The following is a 10,740-nucleotide window of genomic DNA, read 5'->3' as shown; positions in this document are numbered from 1 at the left end:
GATTTTGCAATTTTGGCAGGAAAACATGATTTTGCAGTTTTGGCGGAAAAACATAATATTGTCATTTTGGCGAGAAAATATAATTTAGTGGTTTCAGCGTAAATATAGTTTTATGATTTTAGGTGGAATAGCGCTTTCTATAATTTTACATCAAAAATTATGATTTTGCGGTTTTTGGCCAAAAAACGCAATTCCACGATTTTACGATTTTGACATAAAAGAATAATCCGTGATTTCATGATTTTTATAGTTTTTTTTGTTTCAATATGTAATTTTAAAAATATTAAATAAGAAATTTATAGAAAAAAAAATTATTTAAATTATGACTATAAATGAGGGTATATCAGTCTTTTGTTATTTTTAGATGAACCATCTCCATCCAAATGGTTCAATCAAATTTATCCAAATGAGTTTCATAAATTTGTCTAAATTTAGAAACTCATTCAGATGTATCATCCAGATGATCGATCCAAATGCTTGTTAAATTGTCAAAAACAAACATTATTTTTCATTTTCATTTGGATGGATCATGTGGATGGACAAACAAATAGGGCCTTACTTTATATCATTAAAACATTATAAAAGCAGTGGTATTATGATCCTAAAACTAGATTTGATAATTTGCTTTTTTGGTCCAAATTGATAAGTTGGCTTCATAGTAATAGTTGCAATTTTGATGATATACTACTAGGGGTGTCAAAATGGGTCAAAATTCATGGGTCAACTCAACTCAATTCAACTCATGAACCCTAATGAGTTGAAAGTTTTGACTCAAATGAGTTGATGGGTCAAATGAGTTATTGGGTCAATTGGTTTGATGAGTAAAATGAGTTGGGTTGTAATGCTTAATGGTTTCAATGGTTTACCCAATTAACCCATCAAGTTTTGTAAAATTGAACTGAACCAACCAAAATCTCTAAACCAATGCCAATTTAAGTTTAACCAACACATCTAAACCAATTTAATAAAATCAATATTTTTCCAAATTTCTTAAATATACAAGCGATGAAACTGAGAAAAAGTAAACTCGTAATTTTTCCACCAAAAACATAAACCCGTAATTTTCCTGCCAAAAACGAAAACTCGTGATTTTCCCAACAAAAAACATAAACTTGTGATTTTCCCGCCAAAAACGTAAACCCGTGATTTTTTCACCAAAAACGTAAACCCGTGATTTTCCCGCCAAAAACGTAAATCCGTAATTTTCCCGCCAAAATACGTAAACCCGTGATTTTCCGCCAAAAACAAAAACCCGTGATTTTCCCGCCAAAAACGTAAAGTTGTAATTTTCCCGCCAAAAAACGTAAACCCGTGAATTTCCCGCCAAAAACGTTAATCCGTAATTTTCTCGCCGAAAACGTAAACCCGTAAAAAGTAGAATCCGTAAATATCCTAAGTTTAATGATAATGAATTAATAATTATTAATAATGATAATTATTTATTATTATTTTATAATAATAATTAATTAAATTATTACTTAAATGGGTTAACCCATTTAACAACTCAACCCATCAAATTAAATGAGTTATGGGTTGACCCAACCCATTTAACAAAATGAGTTGGGTCATCCCATAACTCATTTAACCCTAAACTCATTTAATTATGAGTTGAGTTGAGTTGAGTTATCCATTTTGAGACCCCTATATATTACTATCAATTACATTTTAAATAGCATGAGACTTAGATTGGTCAATTAAATATATTTAAATTAATAATCATTATTTTTAAATATCTAATTTAATGCTATGATTTCTTTATCAACAATTTATTCCCACTATATTATTTAAACTTTTGTGTGACACAATGACGGCGCTAAAAAAAACGGCGTTATATTTTCACATGGTTTAATATACCAATTTCATGTGATACGATGACGGCGTTAACAAAAATGATGACAGCACTACATTTTTAACATGATTTAATATAAAAAGTTACGTGAGACAATGTCGGCGCTGACAGAAATAACGTTACATGGGAGATATAAATCTATCTGAATACAAAAGATTTATGTTTTAAGGTACATTAGTTTTGTCGGATAGGATATTATACACTCCTAAACTCTACGAATGACTCTAAAATTTAGAAACACTATCGCTAAATCCTAAACCCTAAATACTAAAATTTGAAAAATTATATTGGTTCACATTTACGGATTCTCAATAGAGTCCACAATTTAATCAAGTTTGTATCTAAAAATAGTCTTGTACTGTTAATTCGATTATATAAATGCCATATATCTTGAACATATCACAAAATATCGATCTTTAACTAATTTATCCAAATTCACTGTAAGAACAAATAAAAAGGAAATGAAAGTATAAGAACGATAACACAACACGTGGGGACATAATGCTGGAGTAAAACCTGTGTTCTTATCTAAGTGTATCTGACTTAGAATTCTATTAAATACAAATAACATTAAATAGTAATTAATTAAAATAAATTATATAGATAATAATCTCTTGACCACATTCCTTAAGTAAGTTTCTACAAAAGTATGATAGATTCGTTATGACATTTGGCGTAGTTAGGAGAACGATCATAATTATGAGATACATATTGACCCAAAATTGTTGAATAAGTAAATTTGACCATAAAAATGGAGCATATGTTTCTACAGCTGACAATACACAACTCAAATCTTTTACCTTTTAATCAATAGACTCCATATAAGTTATTTGTTTTCATGACTCCTCGTTATAATATAAATAGACTCCATACGATTTTCCAATCACTAACATTCTTATACATTGTCACAAAATAGCCAGCAAGAGAGTAAACAAGGTCAAGAAGATGATGGTTGGGTGTGAAAACTCGAAGAAATCAGACAGTGGTTCGAACGAAGACAAGAGCTTGTCCGATGACATCATCAATCTTGATCAGTATTTGTTCTCTTTCTACCAAAAAACTCACTTTTTTTATTGCATAATAATCCTCTAAAAATCAACTATGTTAATTTCGTTTTGTCAAAGTAAAACGTCTTGACGTAGATTCATGATGGATTTTGACAAAAGATATTAATTGTTTGTACTCATTTTTTTGCAGAGGAGATCCTACGGCGTTTCAAGAGTATTGGATGAAGAAAAAGGACAGGTGTACGGTGGTGATACCAGCATGGGATCTGATGAGTTACTTCAGCGACACGAAGAACGTGTGTTGGTTCCTAGAGCCAGAGCTTGAGAAGGCGATCAAGGCGTTGCATGGTGCAATCGGTAACGCAGCGACCGAGGAACGCTACATCGTGGTGGGGACTGGCTCTTCACAGCTTTGTCAGGCCGCTTTGTTTGCACTTTCATCGCTCTCTGAGGTCAAACCTGTCAGCATCGTCGCAGCGGTTCCTTATTACTCCGTAAGCCCCCACTCACTGAATCTCTCCTTGTATCTCCATAAGCATATCAAGATGGTTTGCTATAAAAATTTAAGATATTTACAAGCACTCTTATTTTAGGGTTGTGTAAGTACCACATGTTTCTTGACCACAGCATTAGTCATCCCAAAGAAAATACAAAAATTGACCAAAGTTTAATTAATGCTTCCCAAAAACATATATTCTTCCTAAAAACATATATTCTTCCTTTAAAGTAAGTTCATATTTTTGTTTTTATGTTTTGCATAGACATACGTGGAGGAGGCATCGTATCTTCAATCGACGCTATACAAATGGGAAGGAGACGCAAGGACGTTCGACAAAAAGGGACCGTACATCGAGTTGGTGACGTCACCGAACAACCCTGATGGGATCATGAGAGAGCCGGTGGTGAATCGTAGGGAGGGTGGGAAAGTGATCCACGACTTGGCGTATTACTGGCCACACTACACTCCCATCACTCGCCGTCAAGACCATGACCTTATGCTCTTCACCTTCTCCAAAATCACCGGCCACGCTGGGTCACGCATTGGGTGAGGCTAACTAAACACTTAAACAACGTTGCTGCCTTGTTTGTTTTGTAGACAACAACTAAATCATGCTCGTTTTGCAACAACTAAATCATGCTCGTTTCATATATGTTGCAACTACTAAATCATGTTTGTTTTGACACGGCTATAGTTTTAAGCAAATGATAACTAAATTAAAATTTACTTATCCTTCAACTTCTGTAAGTTTTCTCTTTAGATTTTGTTATAGAATTGTAAAGTGTATATGTTTCGTTTTGTGGGTGAAGGTGGGCGTTAGTGAAGGACATAGAGGTGGCTAAGAAGATGGTGCACTACTTAACAATAAACTCCATTGGTGTGTCGAAGGAGTCACAAACTCGAGCCACCACAATTCTAAACGAACTGACAAAAACATGTAGGACACAATCGGAGAGCTTCTTCGAGTATGGCTACGAGAAGATGAAGTCACGGTGGGAGAGGCTACGTGAGGTAGTCGAATCCGGTGACGCATTCACTCTCCCTAATTACCCTCAAGACTTCTGCAACTTCTTTGGCAAAACCCTCTCCACTTCTCCTGGTACGTACTAAACACCACGAACGCAATTTTGTGTTGAACTTTGTTAACGGTTCTGGTTGTTGTTGCAGCGTTTGCGTGGTTGGGGTATAAAGAGGAAAGAGATCTCGGAAGTCTCTTGAAGGAGAAGAAGGTTTTGACGAGAGGAGGAGACCGATGTGGTTGTAACAAGAGGTACGTCCGTGTCAGCATGCTTAGCCGCGACGATGACTTTGACGTCTCTCTCCAAAGACTCGCTACCATCAAGGATCTCAAATGCGTCGAGCCTTGATTTTTTTTATTTGCTATTTTCGTTATGTTTTTAAAGCATTATTCAGTAGTATGTGAAATAATATGTTTTAATATATCATATAAGAGATTTAATGTTTGTTCGAATCGTTAATTATACACAAAGTACTTGAAATTCTATGGGAGAATGAGTAATGTAATCCCAAACAGTATTCATTCTTCCAAACAAAGGGAAGACATAAACAAATGAACACAACCTGGGCTTTTCCAATAACAATGCAAAGTTAAGATTCGGATCCTGTCTTAGGTTTTTTTGCATGATTTCAAGGTGGTTCTCTCAAACTAATATCTCAGCTTCTAAGAATTCATTTTTAACTAGATAAATTTTCCACATAAAATAAATTCTAAAGCGGCTGAGAACTTGCATGAAATAACCTATTGGATTGGCAGTTTAATTTAATTTCGTTTGGCTTCTAAGCTTTTCTATTTTTTGTCTTTTAAATGTGAGTTTCCGCGCTACGCAATGATTTTCTCCCTCTTAGTTAAATTGATTAATGTTATATGTGTCTATATGCATATTTTAGATAACATAAGAATTTCTTTGACCAAATAGGGTATATAACTTTTGCAAAAATAATTTTCTTATTTTAAGATAGATAATATCCGTTGTAAATTAAATGTATAAAAGAAAACTAACTTATATGTATATTAGGGTGGTTTAGGTTTACAATTATTCAATGCACGTACATCAAAATGTAATTATAGATGTGGCAAAATAAGGCTTTGAATGGATGCAGTGGACATAGCGGTCTAATTTGTCTGCGGTTTAGTTCATCTTATTTTTGGGGCGGACAATAAATCGCTACAGACCAGTTTTATTTGTATGTAAAAATGGTCCGCAAATGGTCCGCTGCGGTTTTCTTCTATTTCTTTTGGTCCGGACCACTGCAAACTATAATTGATGAATGGTAAATAAAAAGCGGTCTGATCCGTTGACGGTTTTGTCCGTTCCAACCGCCGTAACCAGTCACACCCTAAGCCTTACATTTTTAGTCCTTAAATAAAATCCAATTCGGGATATGAAACTTAACAAGGTGATATTTTTCGTATCGATTCTTAATACAAAAGAAATTATTGATAGAAAGTGTTTAAGAAAAAATAAACAACTCATATTGATTCACTTATGAAGTCTTGAGTTCTATCATTCACTTGTCAATTCTCAAAATTGAAGTGGCAAAACAACTCTTGCCCATATAGCTTAAGCCTTTTGAGAGTATGAGGAGCCAATAGGCCCAAAGATTACTAGTAAACACAAAGCTGCTGGCTGCTGCGTCTTAAAGAGGACGAAACAAAAACGACGGACACGTGGATCGACCCTATTGGTCATGTTCCAAACGCATAATTTACTCAGAAAAACAGTCCATAACATGACAAAACTAACAATCTCTTCGTCTGGAATCTCCACCACATTTTTATTCTCTTCAAAAATTATCTGCTTCTATTTTTATAATTAAGCAAGAACGGTCTTCGTAGCATAAAAACGAGACACGGATATAGAGATATCGTGAATTGACTTTTGTCTGACAAATCCTCTTCGTCAATTTCAGTGGCTCTGCTGCTTCCTTTGTTGTGAAGCCACATAGATTAGATTGAGGAATGATCCAAACTCATGTCATACACACATTTGTAATCTGCTACACAAAATACTTTTAAAATCACACACACTAATATTTTAACTCTCCCCACTCTTTGCCTTGCCCTTGGCTCTAGAACCGAACGTGACTCTCCAGATAGACTTTTGGAGTCACAACATTGAGTTTGAAGGTTTGTGATTTGGTTTTTCTTTCTCTTTGGATCGATCATTGATCAAATTCTTCTTCTTTTGAATGATTCTGAAATACCCTTTTGAAAAGGCGTCTCCTTTACACTGTGTGATTACGAATTTGTTCTGGAAATTGAGCTACAGAAACCCAGAAATTAGTGGCCTTTTGGTGTTCTTAGAGTCGAATTAGTTTTGATCTTGATTCGTTTATCCAAATTCTGGTTTTCTGGTTCCAATTGCTGATGATGAATTGTTTTCTTCCAATTGTAGAGGAGGGAAGAAGTGAGCTAGGGATTGGTTCAGAGTGAACATAAATGGCTCTCAAGGCATTAGACTACGATACTCTGAATGAAAACGTCAAGAAGTGTCAGTATGCCGTAAGAGGTGAACTTTATCTCCGAGCTTCTGAGCTGCAGAAAGAAGGCAAAAAGGTAAACACTTTGCGTTGTCTTCATGTCTTGTGCCTTTACATCTTGGTTTACTCAATAATAGGTGTTATCAATGTGTCTCTGACTCTGTATCTAACTTTAAATATGAAACAAGGAGCTTTAGATAGACTAGACCTGTGGTCCTTTGTTGGTTAGGGACTTGATGTGCATTTGCAATTATGATCTAGCACTTGATTTGTCCATAGTTATTGGCAGTTCCTAACTTGGGCTATAACAGATTATTTTCACAAACGTTGGGAACCCTCATGCTTTAGGACAGAAGCCATTGACATTTCCTCGCCAGGTATGTGTGTATAGACAATTATTAGACAGCCAGACTTCAATCTCCGGCTTGAGCCTAAATAGTAAAACGAATACCAATTACAGGTGGTTGCGCTTTGCCAAGCTCCGTTTCTACTAGATGACCCAAATGTTGGAATGCTATTTCCAGCTGATGCTATTGCAAGAGCTAAACATTATCTTTCCTTGACTTCAGGCGGTTTAGGTATGACCTTATGAGCCCATCTATAATATGTAGATTAGTGTTGACAAACAGAACAGTTAGTTATATTGCCTTTTTCTGTTTCAATAGGTGCTTACAGTGATTCAAGAGGCCTTCCAGGAGTTAGGAAAGAGGTTGCTGAGTTCATTCAACGGCGTGATGGGTATCCAAGGTGATTGTTTTCATCTGCACAATGAAATAGATTTTTGTTGTAGAAACAAACCCAGCTTAGGCTTTTTGGTTCTTTATTTTTAGTGACCCAGAACTCATCTTTCTCACTGATGGAGCTAGCAAAGGTGTGATGCAAATCTTGAATTGTGTTATACGCGGTAATGGAGATGGGGTAATGCTCTGTCTCAAGAGGTCTTTTCTGCTATGATTTACCTTCTGACATTTCATTTATAAGTTTTATTTTCCGTTTGGCAGATTCTAGTTCCGGTTCCACAGTATCCACTTTACTCAGCTACCATATCACTGTTAGGTGGTACTCTTGTTCCTTACTATCTTGATGAGTCTGAAAACTGGGGACTTGATGTTGCTAACCTTCGACAATCCGTTGCTCAGGCTCGTTCTCAAGGGATAACAGTAAGCACTCTTTTTCCTTCTTCTCTTGCAATAATCGGTGATGTCTTTCTTGCTCCAGTTACAAATTGTCTTGAATGCATGTACAGGTAAGGGCAATGGTGATCATTAACCCTGGGAACCCAACTGGCCAGTGTCTAAGCGAAGCTAACATAAGAGAGATATTGAAGTTCTGTTATAACGAGAAACTGGTTCTTCTGGGAGACGAGGTTTATCAGCAGAACATATACCAGGATGAGCGTCCCTTTATCAGCTCCAAGAAGGTTAGCTTCTATATTTGGTTTCATGTGTCTAACCTTGTGCCTGATTTGTGATCTCTCTTTTGATACGACCATTCTTAAAAAATCATAGGTTTTGATGGAAATGGGTTCGCCGTTCAGCAAGGAAGTTCAGCTTGTATCTTTTCACACAGTCTCTAAAGGATATTGGGGTGAATGTGGACAGCGAGGTGGATACTTTGAGATGACCAACCTCCCTCCAAGGGTCTGTCTTACTCTCTGTTTACTTACTTATGTAATGTGTCAAACATAACATAATCATAATACGATTTCTGAATTTGCAGGTTGTTGAGGAGATATACAAGGTTGCATCAATTGCCCTCAGCCCTAATGTCTCTGCGCAAATCTTTGTAAGTCAAAGGTCTTAAAGTAATGTGGATTTACTTTTCTAGAAATCATTGGTATGTTCTGCGAGTGATTATTACCTGTGCAGATGGGTTTGATGGTTAATCCTCCAAAGCCTGGAGACATTTCATATGACCAGTTCGCCCGTGAAAGGTATATATATAAGCTTACATGCTCGTGATCATCATCCCTGGATTGAATAACAAATCGCCCTTTTGCACATTTCTTTAGCAAGGGGATTCTTGAATCTTTGAGAAGAAGAGCAAGGCTCATGACAGATGGATTCAACAGCTGCAAAAACGTCGTGTGCAATTTCACAGAAGGTAAAACAATAATGAAGCAATTAGCACCTGTGCAGTGTAGAAAATTTGGGAGTATATGTTGTTGAAGTTGATCCTTTAATTCTTGGTGTAAATGTTAGGTGCAATGTATTCGTTTCCTCAAATACGGTTACCAACGGGAGCTCTCCAAGCTGCAAAACAAGCTGGAAAAGTGCCAGACGTTTTCTACTGTCTCAAGCTCTTAGAAGCCACAGGAATCTCCACAGTACCTGGCTCTGGATTTGGACAGAAAGAAGGGTAAAGAATCTGCTACTACTGTTTCTTTCTTGCTCATCTGATCTCTTCTTATGAACTCATTCCACTTGTGGATTTTGACAGTGTGTTCCATCTGAGGACAACAATCCTGCCAGCAGAAGATGAGATGCCGGAGATCATGGATAGCTTCAAGAAGTTCAACGACGAGTTCATGACTCAGTATGATAATAACTTTGGTTATTCGAAAATGTGATTACTTCTTCTTCTGAACGACTATTGTGTTCTGCTACACTCTTTAAAGCTAAATCTCTGTAGTACACTCTTTCTCTTTGCCCTATTCTATAAACCATATCTCTCTCTTTGTGTCTCTTTTTTTTGGGTGTAAACTCTCTCTTGTGTCTCTATTTCTATTTTCAATTGGAAACTGATTAAGATCTTTTCTCAATGAAATGAAGTTTAGGCCATAGATTATTTTTTTTAATCAACGGTGATAGCCTTTTTTTAGTGTGGCAATGTGAAATTTGTAATTATGCTAATTATATTAAAGAAAATAATAATAATCCATGTCCTAGTTTGTTTTTGATTATGAAAAAAAAATCGTCTTTAATATAATTTTATTAATGTGATAAATCCAAAGATATATGTATTTATTCCCTGTCTATTCTTCTTGATACTTTGAATTTCTGTTTTCTATATTTCGTGTAAGTTATGAATTTTGCGGGAAAAGAGGTGCAGAGTAATAACAAGGGTAAGGAAGAAAACATAGAATGAGCAAAGACGGAGAAGAAGACAATCTGTAATGGAGAGAAACTGATCAAGATTCTCTCGCCGGTTAAGTGTCAGGTGACGATGGTTGAGAAGAAGCCAGAGAAAGAAGATGAGGAATAAGAATAAGAAGAGTGCGCAATGCCTAAAGCAGAGGAGTTTAGGATTTCGCAGCCGCTTGAATGTCCACCGGCTCCCAAACCTAAACGCAGAAGAAGCAGAGATTATTCTTCTCTGTAAACTAGCAGTTTTTCTTAATAGATAAATAATTAGTTAAATAATAATTGGTTAATTGTTTTGAGAGACACATGTCTACATTTGTCGCTTATTGATTGGTTGATGTTTTCTTAATAGATAAATAATTAATTAAATAATAAAACTATATAGAAAAATTAATATTTTTATTTGCTAGATTCTCAAATGTGTGTGTCACCGATGAAGGTGCTCTGATGGATTTAGGTATTGATTAATTAGGACATATCTTACTTTGTTTTCATTCTTAAAATTATTGTTTATGTACAAACAAATCAAAAAATTATCTTTAGATTTAGTGACTAACTAGCGCGATGCAATTCAAGTTAAAGATAATCTGATTAAAAACGAAAAATTATATGTTAGTATTTATCTAACATCGACATTCTTCAGAAAAATAACATAAAATTATGTGGTGAGTTAAGGTTTCAAATAGGGGTGTCAAAATGGGTCAAAATTCATGGGCCAACTCAACTCAACTCAACCCATGAACCCTAATGAGTTAAATTTTTTGACTCAAATGAGTTGATGAGTCAAATGAGTTATTGGAT

General features: G+C 35.5%; 2 protein-coding genes across 3 annotated transcripts; both read left to right on the top strand.

The window, feature by feature from the left end:
• Nucleotides 1-2,794: 2,794 nt before the first annotated feature.
• On the top strand, nt 2,795-4,722 carry TAR1 (tryptophan aminotransferase related 1; the record flags this gene model as incomplete). Its single annotated transcript, NM_102181.1, has 5 exons — nt 2,795-2,883; nt 3,047-3,350; nt 3,618-3,901; nt 4,165-4,454; nt 4,523-4,722. 5 exons carry the CDS (start codon nt 2,795-2,797, stop codon nt 4,720-4,722), a joined length of 1,167 nt encoding a protein of 388 aa, NP_173746.1.
• Nucleotides 4,723-6,123: 1,401 nt separating this feature from the next.
• GGT1 (glutamate:glyoxylate aminotransferase) lies at nt 6,124-9,760 on the top strand. Of its 2 annotated transcripts, none has more exons than NM_102180.4 (14): nt 6,124-6,503; nt 6,772-6,932; nt 7,168-7,233; nt 7,317-7,434; nt 7,522-7,603; nt 7,687-7,774; nt 7,858-8,016; nt 8,103-8,276; nt 8,365-8,496; nt 8,576-8,641; nt 8,725-8,789; nt 8,868-8,959; nt 9,058-9,214; nt 9,296-9,760. In NM_102180.4, the coding sequence occupies exons 2-14, from the start codon at nt 6,816-6,818 to the stop codon at nt 9,423-9,425; spliced, it is 1,446 nt and encodes a 481-aa protein (NP_564192.2). In that variant the 5' UTR covers nt 6,124-6,503; nt 6,772-6,815; the 3' UTR covers nt 9,426-9,760. The 2 variants fall into 2 exon arrangements, with proteins under 2 accessions (NP_564192.2, NP_001031083.1); NM_001036006.1 differs by having other exon boundaries at nt 6,212-6,503; nt 9,328-9,741.
• Nucleotides 9,761-10,740: the final 980 nt, after the last annotated feature.

The sequence above is a fragment of the Arabidopsis thaliana genome (assembly GCF_000001735.4).
Source record: "Arabidopsis thaliana chromosome 1 sequence".
Classification (NCBI taxonomy): Eukaryota; Viridiplantae; Streptophyta; class Magnoliopsida; order Brassicales; family Brassicaceae; genus Arabidopsis; species Arabidopsis thaliana.
This window is presented reverse-complemented; position numbering and strand designations above follow the sequence as displayed.

Coding starts and splice junctions, on each gene's coding strand:
- GGT1 (NM_102180.4), top strand. CDS start 6,816: ATGGCTCTCAAGGCATTAGACTACGATACTCTGAATGAAAACGTCAAG. Junction 7,604..7,686: donor CGGCGTGATGGGTATCCAAG/GTGATTGTTTTC, acceptor CTTTATTTTTAG/TGACCCAGAACTCATCTTTC. Junction 8,790..8,867: donor GACCAGTTCGCCCGTGAAAG/GTATATATATAA, acceptor ACATTTCTTTAG/CAAGGGGATTCTTGAATCTT.